At 34.6% G+C, this 17,992-nt stretch overlaps 1 protein-coding gene across 3 annotated transcripts in view; it reads left to right on the top strand.

The window, feature by feature from the left end:
• Positions 1-17,212, top strand: part of JAK2 (Janus kinase 2) — a 158,832-nt gene extending 141,620 nt beyond the window's left edge. For 2 of the 3 annotated variants that reach the window (XM_029201382.1, XM_029201383.1), the window contains exons 21-25: positions 528-652; positions 824-996; positions 13,943-14,060; positions 15,606-15,719; positions 15,975-17,212. In XM_029201382.1, coding sequence (XP_029057215.1) covers positions 528-652; positions 824-996; positions 13,943-14,060; positions 15,606-15,719; positions 15,975-16,082 — 638 coding nt within the window. In that variant the 3' untranslated portion in view covers positions 16,083-17,212. The remainder of the gene's footprint in view (positions 1-527; positions 653-823; positions 997-13,942; positions 14,061-15,605; positions 15,720-15,974) is intronic. The other variant, XM_029201384.1, reaches the window with a different exon arrangement.
• Positions 17,213-17,992: the final 780 nt, after the last annotated feature.

Here is a 17,992-nt window from a genome sequence, read left to right as displayed (position 1 = left end):
CTATTATTTTTTTTTTTTTAGGTTGCACTGGGTATTAGTTGCGGCTCCAGGGCTCCTTAGTTGTGGCACACAGGCTCCTTAGTTGTGGCATGCTAACTCTTAGTTGCAGCATGCATATGGGATCTAGTTCCCTGACCAGGGATCAAACCCGGGCCCCCTGCATTGGGAGTGTGGAATCTTATCCAGTGCACCACAAGGGAAGTCTCTTAGATTTTATATATCTTTTAAGTCTTTTTTTTTTTTTTGCGGTACGCGGGCCTCTCACTGTTGTGGCCTCTCCTGTTGCGGAGCACAGGCTCCGGACGCACAGGCTCAGCGGCCATGGCTCACGGGCCCAGCCACTCCGCAGCATGTGGGATCTTCCCGGACCGGGGCACGAACCCATGTCCCCTGCATCGGCAGGCGGACTCTCAACCACTGCGCCACCAGGGAAGCCCTTTAAGTCATTTTTATACAGTTTTTTTCTAATAGTTCATCAGTAAAGTATAGCAGAGTAAAACGTTATGTTCTCATTTTTGTGTTAATAGGCCGGCGTAATCTAAGATTAATTATGGAATATTTACCATATGGAAGTTTACGAGACTATCTCCAAAAACATAAAGAACGGATAGATCATAAAAAACTTCTTCAGTACACATCTCAGATATGCAAGGTACCTAATATCCTGGCTGTTTGTTGTAGATGAAGAGAATATGTTGAAGTAATTATTAAGAAATCCTCTAAGGTTTTTCTTAGATAATTAAGGGAGTAGAAAGATACAAGACTATTTAAATTGTTTATGTTTATAAAGCTAGCTGAAAGAAAAATGTTATTTTATTCATAGGGTATGGAGTATCTTGGTACAAAAAGGTATATCCACAGGGATCTGGCAACGAGGAATATATTGGTGGAGAATGAAAACAGAGTTAAAATAGGAGATTTTGGCTTAACCAAAGTGTTGCCACAAGGCAAAGAATACTACAAAGTGAAAGAACCTGGTGAAAGTCCCATATTCTGGTGAGTCTATTTTAGTACAGTAAAATGAAGTTTTGGAGCACAAACTTCAAACTTTATTTTTACTATTAATAGTTTGTCATTTATATATTTATAGTAATAATCAATGAAGTTATTTCCTATGTTTTCCTCTGGGAATTTTATGGTTTTAGGTCATACATTCAAGTCTTTAATCTATTTTGAGTTAATTTTTGTATGTGGTATAAAATAGTGGTCTAATTTCATTCTTTTGCACATGTTTGTCCAGTTTTCCCAACACCCTTTATTGAAGAGACTGTCCTTTCTCCATTGTATGTTCTTTGCTCCTTTATTATAATTTAATTGTCCATATATATATGGGTTTATTTCTGGGCTCTCAATTCTGTTTGGTTGATCTGGTGTCTGTTTTTATGCCGGTACCAACCTGTTTTGATCACTGTGGCTTTGTAGCATATCTTGAAATCAGGGAGCATGCTACCTCCAGCTTTGTTCTTCTTTCTCAAGGTTGTTCCCTTTCTCAAGGGATCTTTTGTGGTTTCGTACAAATTTTAAAATTTGTTCTAGTTCTGTGAAATATGTCACTGGAATTTTGATAAGAATTGCATTAAATCTGTAGATTGCTTTGGGTAGTATGGACATTTTAACAATATTAAGTCTTCCAATCCATGAGCATGGACTGTCTTCCCATTTAATTGTGCCTTCTTTGATTTCTTTTATCAGTGTCTTAAACAGTTTTCACTGTACAGGTCATTCACCTCCTTGGTTGAATTTATTCCTAGATATTTTATTGTTTTTGATACAGTGGTAAATGGGATTGCTTTAATTTCTCTTTCTGTTAGTTTGCTATTAGTGTATAGAAATGTCACTGGCTTGTGTATATTGATTTTTTTGTTTTTGGTATCCTGTGACTTTACTGAATTTATTAGTTCTAAAAGTTTTTTTTTTTATTTCATGGAGTCTTTAGGGTTTTCTCTATATAGTATAATGCCATCTGCAAAGAGTGACGGTTTTACTTCCTCCTTTCGAATTTGGATGCCTTTTCTTTCTTTTTCTTGCTTAATTGCTGTGACTAGAATTTCCAATACTGTGTTGAATAAAAGTGGTGAGAGTGGGCATCCTTGTCTTGTTTCTGATTTTAGAGGAAAGGCTTTCAGGTTTTCATTGTTGAGTATGATGTTAACTGTGGATTTGTCATATATGGCCTTTATTATGTTGAGGTAGGTTCCCTCTATACCCACTTTGTTGAGAGTTTTTGTCATAAGTGGATGTTAGAATCTTATCAGTTGCTTTTTCTGCATCTGTTGAGACAATCGTATGGTATTTATCCTTCATTTTGTTCATGCAGATGTTGAACCATCCTTACAGCCTTGGAATAAATCCCACTTGACCATGGGATATGATCCTTTTGATGTATTGTTGAATTCAGTTTGCTAATATTTTGTTGAGGATTTTTGCATCTATATTCATCCAGGTATTGGCCTGTAATTTATTTTTTTGCGGTGTCCTTGTCTGGTTTTGGTATTAGGGTAATGTTGGCCTCATAACATGTTTAGATGTGTTCCCTCCTCTTCAGTTTTTTTGGAAGAATTGAGAAGGAAAAGTATTGAATCTTATTTGAATGTTTGGAAGAATTCATCAGTGAAGCTGTCTGTTTCCTGGACTTGGCATTTGTTGGAAGTTTTTTGATTACTGACTCAGTCTCCTTACTATTCAGGACTATTCAGGCTTTCTATTTCTGTTTCTTCATGATTCAGTCCTGGTAGATTATATGTTTCTAGGAATTTGTTCTTTCTGGGTTGTTCACTTTGTTGGCATATAATTGTTTGTAGTATTCTCTTATTATCCTTTGTATTTCTGTGGTATCAGTTGTGACTTGTCCTCTTTCGTTTCTAATTTTATTTATTTGAGCCGTCTCCTTTTTTTCTTGGTTAGTCTAGCTAAAGGCTTCTTGATTTGTTTATCTTCTCAGAGAACCAGCTCTTGGTTTCATTGATCTGTTCTATTGTCTTTTTAGTCTCTATTTCTGCCCTCATCTTATTATTTCCTTCCTTCTACTACCTTTGGGCTTTGGTCTTTTTCTAGTTCCTTTAGGTGCAAATTCAGGTTGTTTATTTGAGACTTTACTTGTTTCTTGAGGTAGGCCTGTATTGCTATGAACTTCCTTCCTAGAACCACTTTTGCTGCATTCCATAGATTTTGGTGTGCTTTATTTTTGTTTTTATTTGTCCCTAGGCTTTTTTTCTTTTTTCTCCTTTGATTTCTTCATTGACCCATTAGTTGTTTAGTCGCATGTTGTTTAATCTTCATGTTTTTGTGGTTTTCCAGTTTTCTTATTGTGATTCCTAGTTTCATACCATTATAGTTGGAAAACATGCTTGATATGATTTCAGTCTTCTTGAATTACTGGGACATGTTGTGGGCTAACACATGATCTATCCTGGAGAATGTTCCATGTGTACCTTAGAAGAATGTGTATTCTGCTGCTTCTGGATAGAGTATTCTGAACATATCTGTGAACTCCATCTTATCTAATGTGTCATTTAAGGCCAAATGTTTCCTTTTTGATTGATTTTTTTGTGAATGATCTATCCATTGCTGTAAGTGGGGTATTAAAATCCCCTACTATTATTATATTGCTTTTAATTTCTCCCTTTAGGGCCAGTAATATTTGCTTTATATATTTTGGTGTTCCTACGTAGTGTGCATATATATTTATAAATGTTTTATCTTCTTGCTGGATTGACCCCTTTATCATTGTATAGTGCCTTTCTTTATCTTTTATTACAGGCTTTGTTTTAAAGTCTGTTTTATCTGCTGTGAGTATAGCTACACCAGCTTTCTTTTCATTACTTTTTCCTCACATCCAGTCTGTGTGTGTCTTTACTTCTGAAATAAATCTCTAGGCAGCATATAGATGGGTCTTGTTGTTTTTTTTTTTAATCTATTCAGCCACTATATGTCTTTATATTGGCTAATTTAGTCCATTTACATTTAAAGTAATTGATAGGTATGTACTTATTGCCATTTTGTTTATTGTTTTCTGGCTGTTTTTATACTTCCTCTCTGTTCCTTTCTTCTGTCTTCCCTTTGGTTTGCTGGATTTTTTACAGGCCAATACCTGGATGAACATATATGCAAAAATCCCATGTGGTTTGCTGGATTTTTTTAGTATTATGTTTAGATTCCATTCTCCTTTTCTGTGTGTACTGTAAGGTTTTTCTTTGTGGTTACTGTGGTGTTTACATATAACATTGTATGTATATAGCAGTGTCTTCCAAGTTGATAACAACTTAAAATGTAAAGCAAAGCTTTACATTTTTACTCTCCCCCCTGCCACATTTTATATTTTTGATGATGCCTTTTTATTTTATTTTATTTATTTATTTATTTTGCAGTACGTGGGCCCCTCACTGTTGTGGCCTCTCCCGTTGCGGAGCACAGGCTCCGGACGTGCAGGCTCAGCGGCCACGGCGCATGGGCCCAGCCACTCCGCGACATGTGGGATCTTCCCAGACCGGGGCGCGAACCCGTGTTCCCTGCATTGGCAGGCGGACTCTCAACCACTACGCCACCAGGGAAGCCCTGATGATGCCTTTTGCATATTCTTATTTTATGCTTCCCTTAAGTATTACTGTAATTTGAGTTAACTTTACTACTTTTGTCTTCATACTTGCTTTATAAGTGACTGAGCCACTACCTTTACTATATGTTTTCCACTGAGATTTTCATTTTCATATATTTTCTTATTATTAATTAGTGCCATTTCTTTTTTAGCCTAGAGAAGTCCCTTTAACATTTCTTATAAGGCCAGTTTAGTGGTGATGAAATCCTTTAGCTTTTGCTTATTTGTAAAATTCTTCATCTCTTCTTCAGTTCTGATTGATAATCTTGACTGGTAGAATTGGTAGAGAATTCTTGGTTGGAAAGTTTTTCCTTTCAGCATTTTGAATAGGTCATCCACTTCTTTCTGGCTGATAAAGTTTCTGCTGAAAAATCTGCTGATTTAGGGATTTCCCTTGTACTTAATAGGTAGTGTTTTGGGGGTTTGGGGGGCTTTTTGTTTTTGCTGCTTTTAAGATTCTTTATCCTTAACTTTTACCATCTTAATTGTAATGTGTCTTGGTATGGTTCTCTCTGGGTTCATCTTATTTGGAACTTTCTGAAATTCTTAGACCCAGAATGTCTGCTTTCTTCCCCAGATTAGGGAAGTTTTCATTCATTATTTCTTCAAAATTTTTCTGACCTTTTCTCTCTTTCTCTTTTCCTCTGGGACCCCTATAATGTGAATGCTGTTCTGCTTGATGTTGTTCCAGAAGTCCCTTAAGGTATATTCACTTTTTTAAATTCTTTTTTCATTTTGCAACTGTGTCTGGGTGATTTCTATTTGTTTCATTTTCCAGCTTGCTGATTCGTTCTTCTGCTTCATCAAGTCTTCTGTTGAAACCCTCAAGTGTATTCTTCAGTTTAGCTATAACTTCTATTTAGTACTTTCTTATATTTTCTACCTCTTTGTTTAAGTTCTTGCTGTGTTTATCCAATCTTCTTCTGAGTTCAATGAGCATTTTTATGACCATTGCTTTGAACTCTTTGTTGAGTGAGTTGCTTAGCTCCATTTCATTAATGTCTTTTGTCTTTTTCTTTGGTTTGGAACATATTCCTCTGCCTTCTCATGGTGCATAACTTTCTCTATTTGTCTAAATTCATTAGGTGAAACAGCTACCTCTTCCAGTCTTGTTCTTGTGTAGGAGATAATCCATAGGGCCCAGAAGCACAATCTCCCTGGCCACCAGACCCAGGCACTCACGGGTGTTCTTCACGTGGACTGTGCACACCTACAAGCTGTGGTGGGGCTGCTGCTATGATGTGGGATGTGTGGGATTTGGGGTGCTCACCTGCTGGTTGTAGTGAGCTGTTGCATAGTGTGGACTGGGTTTGGGGCACTTGCTCATCCCAGTTATGGTGCAGCTATTGTGTGGGGAGGGTGGGGTATATCGTGTGTTTGTCCAGCCCAATTGTGGTGTGACATCTGCACTGGGTAGGCAGGGCACTCAAGGTACTCGCTTTGGCTCAGTTGTGGTTCGGGGTGGGAGGAGCACACCTACTGGTGCTAGGAGGCTAGAAGAAGGGCACCAAAAATAGTGCCCACTAGCTGTATCACCAGCAAGTTAGAATGAGATTTCAAAGATGTCATCTACCAGTGCTTTTGTCTCCAGAGAAAGTCCCGTTAGGTTCCTGCCTCTCTAGCAGCTGCTCTAAGACCAGTAAGTAGGTCTCCCTCACTTATGGTGTAGGTGTTTTCACACTGTTGCTTTTGTGCTGTTTCTCATGGTAGATGGGTCTGTGTGAGCTCTTTAAGAGCGGGTTCTTTGTTCCCTACAGTTATGTGGTTCTCCTGGACTTAATCCCCATTGATTTTCAAAAACAGATGTTTTAGGGGCTCGTGTTCCCAGTGCTGCACTCAAGGGTTGAGGTACGTTATTTGGAGCTCAATCCCTTTACTCCCTCTTTTTTTTACTCCAAAAGGTTACATATTTTTGTGATCCTTCTGATTTGCTCCTGGGATGGGGTCCTGGGTGGGACTGTCTCTCTGCCTCTCCTGCCTGTTTTAATGAGTCTCTTTTATCTTTTGTTGTGGAGGTGCTGTTCATCTAGTTATCATACACTTTTCAGAGGAAAAGTACTTCATGTGTAGCTGTAAATTTGATGTGTCTATGGGAGGAGGTGAGCTCAGAGTCTTCTTAGGCTGCCATCTTGGACCCCTTACACAGGAGAATGATTTATAATGGCATTGTGAATGTGTTTTAAAGAAGACTGCTTATGTTTTAGAGATGCATACTGGGATAGTTATGGTATGAAATATGGTTGAAATACTGTCATATCCAGAACTCATTTCATATAAATACTGTTGTGTGCAGGTCGGGAGTAGTAGATAAAACAAGGTGGGCAATGAATTTAGCTAAGTGACAGGTACATGGTTGTTCATTGTTCTCTAATTTGTATATGTTTGAAGTTTTTTATAATACTAGAAACATTTTAAAGGAATATCCTGATGATAATTATGAGCATTAGCATTATCTAATTATTTTTAGGGTTTAAGTGAAACTAGAAAATAAGACTTATCTGAACTTGACTGTCTTATTTTGGTCATGTCCCCAGTGATACATGAATTTCATTCTGTTTTTCCAGAATGAGAAATTAGAGAAGTTAAATGGAATTAACTAGCAATCCATAATGATTAGTTATATGGATTTCCAGTGATTTTGGCATACTTAGTGAATACAATTTAATAAATACTTATTAAGCACCTACTTATAAAGCACCTACTGTGTTCCAAACACCATACAAGGAAATTGGAATAAGAAGATAGGATCAGCATCAGAAAAAAAAGAACTGTCCCTTACAAGGAAGGCTGAACTAAGTGGAAAAGTTTGATACGGCGTGGAAATTCAACTGACAGGTCCACTATCCATAATCCTTTGCCTTTTAAGGTCTCTTACTTTAGGAAAAATCAAATGTGTAATCCAGTCATTGCAATGTAGTATGTAAGTGCAATAATGAAGAAGATGATGCAAAAACATTAGAGTGCAGTAATTCTGCTGAGGGTTTAAATTAATCAGAGAAAACCACAACTAAAAGATGACATTTCAACTATTGATTAATAGTTCACCAGATGGACAAGAGGAAGGGTATTCCATGAGGAGGATGACAAGAACAACAGGATAAGCAGGGTTGTAAGTGAATGGTGTTACCACAGAACAAACGGAATAATACTGCGTTCTGTGTGCCATGTTAGTGTGTTCAGACATTATTCATTAGACAGTGTGCAGGTGGGATATTAGAGGCTTTATCCAGGAATAATGGTGAGATTCATATTTTAGGAAGATAGCTCTACTTTTGGTGGAGAACAGCAGTTCTCAAAGTTTGAGGACCTCTGGTACACCCTTTAGGGAGTCTGTGAGGTCAGAAGTATTTTTATAATAATACTAAGATGTTATTCCCCTTTTTCACTCTCATTTTACATATACAATGGAATACTACTCAGCCTTAAAAAATAATGAAATTTTGCCATTTGCAGCAACATGGATGGACTTAGAGGGTATTGTGCTGAGTGAACTAAGTCAGAGAAAGACAAATACTCTATGACACCACTTATATGTAGAATCTAAAAAAATACAACAAACTAGTGAACATAACAAAAAAAGAAGCATACTTACAGATTTAGAGAACAAACTAGTGGTTACCAGTAGGGAGGGGCAATATAGGGATGGAGGAATGGGAGGTACAAACCATTGGGTATAAGATAGACCAGCAGTCCCCAACCTTTTTGGCACCAGGGACCGATTTCGTAGAAGACAGTTCTTCCACGGTCGGGGGAAGGCAGTGGATGGTTCAGGCAGTAATGGGAGCAATGGTGGGGATGGTTCAGGCAGTAACGCTAGTGATGGGGGATGGTGAGGAGCGGCAGATGAAGCTTCACTCGCTCACCTGCCGCTCACCTCCTGCTGTGTGGCCCGGTTCCTAGCAGGCTGCAGACCGGTAGTGGTCCACAGCCCGGGAGTTAGGGCCCTTTGAGATAGGCTACAAGGATGTATTGTTCAACATGGGGAATATAGCCAGTATTTTGTAATAACTGTAAATGAAGTATAACCTTTAAAAATTGTATAAAAACTTTTTTAAAAAAACCACTCACAGAAAATGTCTTCTATTAAACCAACATTAAACTTACAAAAATGTAAAACATACTATTCTAAATACAAAATTTTTTGTTTTGGAAAATAGTTATTTTTTTATAAAAATGTTATTTATGCTAACATTACTGGGTTTATACTTTTACATTTCCTTAATTTTGAAATCTAATATAGTAAATATTGGTAAATACAACCCACATAAATGAAAGCTTTTGGGGCACTTCAATAACTTTTAAGAGTATAGGGGACTTCAGACCAAAAGTTTTGAGAACTAGAGGTATAGAGGGTACATTGTATTGAGAAGAGGCTAACAGCAGAGAGAAGACTAGTTAGGCAACTTTTGCAGGAATCTAGGTCATTGATTTTCAAACCCTTTGTGCATATATACCCATTGAAAGAATTATCAAAAGCTATATTCTTTCTGGCACATTTTTAAATTGATAGCTGATTTTTTCCTTTGTAAATTTAGATGGTTGTAAATAATATATTTTATAAAGTATTGTAAATAATGACATTGAAGTATGGTACATCAATCTTTTAGATGTATACAAGGAAATCCAGACACCACAGCAATTTGATACCCATTGTCACCCACTTAAAAATGTATAGGAACAGACATTCTTCTTGATAGAAACTTTGCATTATTCCTTTTTCTTCTTAAAATTATATTTCCACTTCCCATCTCAAAATTTTGTATAATGTATTATATTTTGTACTTGGAAAATCTTTTGATTACCTATCTCCGTTGTAACCAAAATACATATATAAATTTAAATTAATTTTAAAATTTCCTATGACCACAAAAAAAGTATTCACCTTTTTATTCCAGATTAAGTTATCATCGAAGTTACCGCCAGGATGAAATTTCCAAAGCAATATAAATGAATTACTGATTTGAATAATTCTTTAAAATTTTTTATTGGAGACATTTCTTTTTTAAAAAATTTTTTTAACATCTTTATTGGAGTATAATTGCTTTACAATAGTGTGTTAGTTTCTGCTTTATAACAAAATGAATCAGCTATACGTATACATATATCCCCATATCCCCTCCCTCTTGCATTGGAGACATTTCTTAATAAATGGAGCTTTTCTTTCCCCTCCAACTAGTCCATATATCCTTAGATAAATATTATTTACTTCTATAATGGGACCAGATTCAACATAAATTCTAATTTTATTTCTGTATTTGTAAACATGGAGAAAACTTTTTTGTATAAGTAAGGAGATGGGAAAGAAAGAAAGGAGTTTTGTCATAACAATGTCACTCATTTCTGTGACTCCTGATATGTACGTAGCAAAACAGTATATAGTGATCTACCAGTAAAATTTGTTAGCTGGCAATTTCATTAGATCCATTCTTTTTTCAGTTTCATTGAAAACGAAGAATTAAACCCACTTGATTTTCAAAAGTGGATTTACTACCCAATCATTAGAGTCATTCATTTTCTGTTTCTGGGAAGTATACCAAAAATCTTTTAAAATTAGTTCAAATTATGATATTACTCTCATTTAGAGGCATCTTGTTTAAACTGATACATTTATAAAATAGAATATTGTTAGTTTAAATATGGTAGTTTTTAATAACATCTTTTATCACATTTTAAATATGTGATTTAAATATGGCAAACCCTTGCACTGCCTCAAAGATTGAGTCACTTAATGAAGAGTGTCCTTCATTACAATCTATTTGGCAATGCCAGGCCTCATAAACAAATACACTTAATTTCCAACAGAAAAGGTCTTACTTCATTTTCAATTCAAGTAAGTATATTAATGTTATGAAATGTTATTTTAAAAAACAGATATAAACTGCAGAACACATGTGCCAGAGGCATGTTTACAATGAAGCTAACAAAGCATATCCACCAGAGTGCCTTCCTTTCAAGATTCCTTCTTTTCTAATTTTAAATATTCGCTTTCACACCTCATTTTATATTTTTTGTCATAAAGAAAGCCCCTAAAACTTTGGGCCCAGTATTTCTCCCTGCATATCTGTAAAGATTAACCACAAGGGCAGTCAGGATAAGCTTAAGATGCTATATATCTAATATAAATAATTTCATAATTAAGTTATGAAAATAAGGTAAACCACTTCTCATTACTTAATTTCTAATAAATAATACAGAATAAAATATAGTTAAGATTGTAGTTTATGAAGTAAGGAATATGGTAAAAGGCCTGTTATTCCTTCACTAAATGTTTTGGGGAGATTGAACTCTGATGTTTGACTTTGGGGAATCACTAATAAGCTTGTATAAAAATCAGAAAGAACATTTTCATCTTGGTCAAAATTTTCTTATGTATTTAATGAAAAAAGAAAGCTGTATACTGCTAAAAACTAATCAGATGGAGAGTTGACATACAGTTTTATTTTTACATTAGCAAGTAAAAAAAATATGTTTTATATAATGAAATGAGGTTAACTAATTTTTATATAAATATTTCAGAATGAGTTGATAGATTTTACCTAACGTGGTGAGTAACAAACACTAAATCTGTAGTCTGAAAGAAATCACATAATTTTTATCCATAGGATTTAGCCATCATATCTTTAAAAAAATACAGTTTCACTTAAAAGAATCACTGTCATCTATATTGCTTTTATTGTTCAAAAGTATTCTTTGTTTAGCTAACAGCATGTCCTGTGGGGTGGTATTAAGAAGAACTGCAGGGAAAATGCTTCTGCTAACGTATTTTTTTTAATTGTTCAGGCAGGGTTTTGGACTCATGGAGAATCCTTATACGGTTCTTGCTGTAGAGCCCCTTGGAAAATCTTTGTATATCCTTGGGCTTATTACTCTTCACCTGGTTTGAAGATCTCTGTACTAGTCATGAGATAAGGATCTAACCTAAGACTGTAATAGCAGTATTGGTTAGGAGACTGATTTGAGACATTTTTAAGACATACTTTAGCAGCTCAGTAGACTTGGGAGTGAAAGATGAGTCAAAAATAATTCTTAAGATTTCCATTTTGGGGAGTTAGATAGATTGTGATACCATTCATTGCATAGAGAAAATAAAATAATCAGCAAGTGTCAGAGAGGTGGGGATGGAGTTCTTTTTGCCTGTGCAGAACTTTAATATGGAAATGTTCAATAAGTCTGAAACACAAAAGAAAGGTCAAAGATAGGGTGGTTATAAATTTGGGAGACTGTAGTATGTAAGTGAATGATACTACCTAAGGGAAATTTTTTTAGAGAGGAAGAGATCTGGTGATGGAACCTTCGGGGAAAGGTTAACACAGGAAATGAACCTCTCCACAAAAGCAGAATAGAAAGAAAACAGTTTCATTACTGAATAAGCAGTAATCCAGAAAGTAATGTGCATCATAAGCAATCTGCTAGGAGATTACAAAAACAGAAAGAAATCTCACCCTTTTATAAAGTGGCCAAACAGATTCAACCCGTTACATACATGTTCTCAGGATAAACAATAACTAGTCCTCAAGTAAGAGGACTTGACAGCACCATCTGTCACACATTGTTCATCCTAAATTCACTTAGTAATAGGAGTGCCCATCTGTGTTAGCTAATTGGCTTTATCCAAAAGAAAAATAAACTTCTCATATCTTTATGATAGGAGATAGTTTTGCAACTTGAAGGATACACCTGCCCAAGTTAGGCTCCTGCCCTGCCATTGAAACTGGGCGGTAAGGGCATGATAATCCTTAATGATTACATTCCAAAGAGGTAGTTCCCAGGTTCTTGAGAAAGACATTCCTGTATGTAAACCTGGCAAGAGGCTTTTAAGCAAAAGCTTTTAAAAAGATTTTTACATAAATTTCAAAGAGACAGAGAATTCACAATTTTAAATTTTCTAAAGTAAATGCTCTAAGAAGAGAGTCTTTTCTCTCCTTTTCCACGTGGACTTTTTCTTTTTTAACTTTGTATTTATCCTTACATAAGTAATGGGAAAGAGAAAAACAGCCTTGGAGATGAAGGGGGAAATTACAAAGAGTGCTTTCATGAAAGCCACAGCAAGAGAATATTTTTCAAGGGTTGAGGGAGTAGTACTGCCTTCAAGGAGGTTATATTCCATTTGTGGGATAACACTAGCATATATTTTAAAATAACATAAACATGTAACTTTTTAAAAAAACTAAATATAAAAAGAATATAACATTACATGGTTAATTGTATAAGTATAGACTATAAGTACTTTAGAATTTCAGTAGCATGAGGTCATTATGACCTTAAGTAGTCAGAGGAGGATTTCTGGAAGTTGGATTTTGAAGAAGAGGTTCATTTTATGTAATTCATATTTTAAACCTCAGTCTAAAACAGATCTCCATTGCAATTCTCTATAATAGGATAAATTTAGCAATGGTACCATGATATTCATAATCCATTGGCCAAAATTCTCAGTTGGGTAGTGTTGATACTTGAGTAGAGGATGACACCATTTTCCCCTATGACTTTCTATTTTCTGTGCTCCCTCTCACAATCACCCCCTTTCAGATTAACAGGTTATTTCTTTTATATGTTAGTAGCTTCAAGTCTTCTCCAGCTTAAAAGGCACTTCTTCTCTAGGATTCTTATCTGGATTCATTTTAAGCTTAACTTGCAAAGATCAGCTATTTTTCAGTTCTTGGAAGGTACTTTGCAGTTAACCCTGATGTTACTGAGACAAACATTATTTTTTTTGGATTTTAGTTATCTTTGTGTTTTGGAGGTTCCCAAGCCCACCCTCAGGTTTGATGATTCACTAGGAGGACTCATAGGACTCAGCGTACAGCCATAAGCATGGCTATGACTCATTATAGGAAAAGGATGCAAAGCAAAATCAGCAAAGAGAAAAGGCGTCTGGGGGAACACCTGGAAGAAACCAAGCACAAGTTTCTAAGTGTCCTCTCCGAGTAAAGTCATATGGGACACACTTAATTCCCCCGGCAATAAACTGTGACAACATGTGTGAAATGTCATCTACTAAGGAAGCTCATTAGAGACTCAGTGCCCACAGTTTTTATTGGGACTGGCCATGTAGACATTCTCTGCCTGGCACATTAACAAGATTCTAGACTCATTTGTTTGCAGAAATGGTTTAGGTACAGTGAGCCACTTTTATTATCATTTAGGGAATTGTGGAAACCCTCCTGAAATCTAAGATCCCAGGTACCGGTCAAGTGTCAACACTGCAAACAGACCTTTTTGAAGATGGCAGCCTCAGGCCTGCTGTGTTAACCCTTTTCTCTACAGCTTTTTTTTTTTTTTTAATCCAATGATTTGCAGATAAAATCAAGAATTGACACATCAAGTAACTGTCTTTTAAATATACTACAGGTATGCGCCAGAATCACTGACAGAGAGCAAGTTTTCTGTGGCCTCAGATGTTTGGAGCTTTGGAGTGGTTCTGTATGAACTTTTCACATATATTGAGAAGAGTAAAAGCCCACCAGCGGTCAGTTTGCTTTTTATTTACTCTCAAGGTTTTTTTTTAACATGAGAAAAGCTTTTTCCAAAGAATAATATAGTAAGCTTAGGGTTATTTTAGAGCTCCTATTGCTTATTTGTAAGACAGCATCCAACAAAATAATCCCAAACTTACTCATTAAATTAACTTGATGTTTTAAAAAGTGGGGATTGGAGTACTATTTAGTATATTCTCTTAATATTATCTTCAGTAAATCCGATAAACTCATTCATTCCAGGAATTATTGCAAAAGTTAAACCTTTTAAAGTAATATTTTTTCTGCTCATTGTATAATTTTAATATAGGAAAGTATAAAAAAAGAAAATAAAAATCTCTAATTCAACTACTCAGAAATAACCACTTTAATACCACTTTAATAACCACTTTAATGTTTTCTTACAGGCTTCTTTTAATTTTATATGTAAAAGCGAAATTTTATTAAAAAGATTTCTTTTATAACAGGTCATACTGTACAGTTTGCTATCCTGCTTTTTCATTACATATTATAGCATGGATATTTTCCTATATTAGTAGATATTTACTGCAAATATGACTTCTAATTCCTTGGTAACATTTCATCATAAGGATATAATTTCTGGACAATTATTTTCCATTTTTCAGTCTTTTAAGTAACACTTCATTGAACATAGTGCACATCCTTATATATATTTATGTTCATCTCTGGTTGTCATCTTAGAGAGTAAAAGTATAATTATAGGTGAAACGTTATGAACTCTTTTATAGGATTTTCATTATTTCAAAATGCTTTCCAGGAAAGCTGTACCAGATTAGACTCTCAGTAGCTGTGCATAGGGGTATACGTTTTATCATTTGCCAGTGTTGACTATTATATTTCTACACAGTTTTGCCAGATTGATGGGAGAGAAGGTGTACCTATTGGATTTTAATTTGCATTTCTGCTATTAGTGTGATTGAATACATATTTATTGGGTGTTTGGGGTGAGTCTGTGCGTGTGTGCATTGTATCTTCATGTACTTTGCCCATTTTTATATTGGTAATTTTTCTTACAAGTATATAAGAGCTCTCGGTGTTTAAATAAACGATGTGTTCATTGTAAATACTTCTCTAGCTTATGGTTCAGACTTCAATTTTATGAATTTTAAACATAGAACTTCTTCTCTCCGTTCCATTTATGCTTAAATATTCATTCTGTATTTTCTTTTTATTATGTCTTCTTTTACATTCAACTTTTTATTTCACCTGAAATGTAATATGATGTGTTAAAACAAAGTAAGTGTTTTTAGTTCACTGGTTTTGAACCTTTTCAGGGAATTTGTGCTGAGTATGTTACAGTTATGGAAATGGCATTATAGACGTTCCACATTTAACAATCTTTTCTGAACTGTGACTGAAAACAAAGTTTTTGAAGTTAAAATAGTCTGTTTTTAAAATGTTTCAAGGTAAGGAAACATACAGGATTTTTCCCATTTACTGGAAGAAGTTGAGAAAGAATTCTGATTCAAATTAAATGTACCAAAAATGTGTCATTGAAAAGTGGGTTTGTGTTTCAGGAATTTATGCGTATGATTGGCAATGACAAACAAGGACAGATGATTGTGTTTCATTTGATAGAACTCCTGAAGAATAATGGAAGATTACCAAGACCAGATGGATGCCCAGATGAGGTAACAAAAAATTTTTTTTATCCACAGTAATCATGCATTTTCTTTCTCTCTTTACCCAAGGATTTCAGGTCAGTTTATGTAATTTAATTTGCTGAGGTTGTAGAAAAATAGCATAATCATGACTGTGGATATAGGTATATCCATGACACATGCCTGTACAGGCAAATTAAGTGGGAGTTCTGAATTTATGTCTTCACCAATTAAAAGATGGCACTTTGTGTTCATTGTAAGTTTGGTTTATTTTCCCTTTTACAGATTTATGTAATCATGACAGAATGCTGGAACAATAATGTAAACCAACGCCCCTCTTTCAGAGACCTAGCTCTTCGAGTTGATCAAATAAGAGACAGCATGGCTGGATGAAAGAAATGAACTTCACTCTGAGACCAAAATAGACTTACAGAACAAAGTGTTGTATTTCACATTACTGTGGACTGTTACTACATATATCATTATTATGTATATCATGACTTTAGCCAGCAAAAGTGTGGAAATATCTGCTCAGAGCTTTCAAAAGTTTAGTGAGTTTTTCTTCATGAGGACACCAGCCAAAGACACTGATGAAAAGTCCTTAGCAAAGAGTTTTGTAAAAAGTTTCGTGAACCTAATCAGTCAGTTAATATCACCTTTGGCAAAAGAAGAAACTTAGACTTTTTTCAACTCAGAATTATGAGAGATGAAAAAATTGTAAATGTTTAATATGCACAGAATACGTATGTACAGTTTTTACCACAGTGAATGTATAATACCTTGGCATCTTGTGTGATGTTTTACACAAGAGCTGGTATTCATAAATAATGTTTTCTAATTTTTCCATAGTTGATCTGTAATAACTTCACTGTACAAATTAAGATGCTCAGATAATTGAATAAGCACCTTTGTGTCCTTGTTCATCTATATCACTGGCCAGCAATATAAGCAGGAGTATACTTTTAGCTTGTTGTTCTATGTACTGTAAATATTTTTCAAAGCAAAGGAACAAATGTTTAGTTTTATTTGTATAGGGAATTTCCCTGACTCTAAAGAATACATTTTGAAATGGAACAAGTTTACAAAGATATAACACAATCTATTTTCTTATTTCTCTCCCTTGTATCTGTTTGTGGTGAGTATGTTTTTTAAATAGAACTATCTCCAGGCTTTTCTAAGACTACAGTGAACAGTTTTCTTTTAAAATTTTGAGATGACGAATGCCAGGAATATTGTCATCCCTTGAGCTACTGGCTGCCAATAAGACTCTTCAATCCCTGGGACCTATAGTCATGGATTAAATTTAAGTGTAAGCCATAAAATAGATTGTTTTTCATATATATATAAGCCTATTAAGATGCACAGTGGGTTAGGAATTTTTTTCTAAAGAATGTATATTTTAGGGATTTCAGAAATCTATTGCCGTTATAAAAGAGATTTTCTTTTGTTAGATTCTTACAAGGGAGAAATAAGAGTAAATTGGTAAAAAAAAAAAAAGTATGCTTGTTAATTTTATTCAAGAATGCCAGTAGAAAATTCATAATGTCTTGAAGAAAAATCAGCATTTTTCAACTGAGTATACAGGGTCGTTTGTTACTGTTGTCGTTTGTTTTAGTGCTACTCCATTTTAGACACCATACCTAAAATTTGGTGGGGTTTTTTGTCTGTGTGTTATTTATACAAGGTTTAAAATACTTGGCATTTTGGTTAAAAAGAAAATAGTTTATTTTCAATGCTGTATGCTTTTTTTCTTTTAACTTCAACTTAAGACTTTTGATTATCTTTCTATTTTTTGGAGCTGGTTTTAAAATGAATATTATATAAGAAAAAAATGCCTCACATATAAAGTTTGAGTTTTTTGTTGGAAGGAAAGGGAAGAAATGCTTTTTGTGCTATCTTTAAAGCATTTTACCAAATAGTAGTTACACCAAATGCACAAATCATCTAAAATAATATATTAGATTTTAAAAGATTTCTAGTAAACATTATATTTTGATGAAAGTTGAATATAATTTTTGTTTAATTTGTAAAGACTCCTCCAGGATCTCTGTATGTAATGCATTTAAGAGATCTTCTGTTCTGCTACTTTTCATGTCAAAAGTAGCATATCATATAATGTTTTATTGCAGATTTTTGTACTAAAACTTAAGTACCTAAAAGTAGATTCTTAAAGGTTGATAACATTTTGTTTATAAAAACAAGGATGTTAACTAGGTTTCTTTTTTAAAAGTTTTTCTTTTAATGTTTCCATTTTTAGTTTTAGGAGAAAAATCCCACATAAACATCTTAAGTTTTTAGAATGG

This window comes from Monodon monoceros, unplaced genomic scaffold (assembly GCF_005190385.1).
Source record: "Monodon monoceros isolate NGI ecotype Baffin Bay Population unplaced genomic scaffold, NGI_Narwhal_1 Super_Scaffold_5, whole genome shotgun sequence".
In the NCBI taxonomy this organism is placed as follows: Eukaryota; Metazoa; Chordata; class Mammalia; order Artiodactyla; family Monodontidae; genus Monodon; species Monodon monoceros.
The sequence above is the reverse complement of the archived record's forward strand: the minus strand, read 5'-3'. Positions and strand labels throughout refer to the sequence as shown.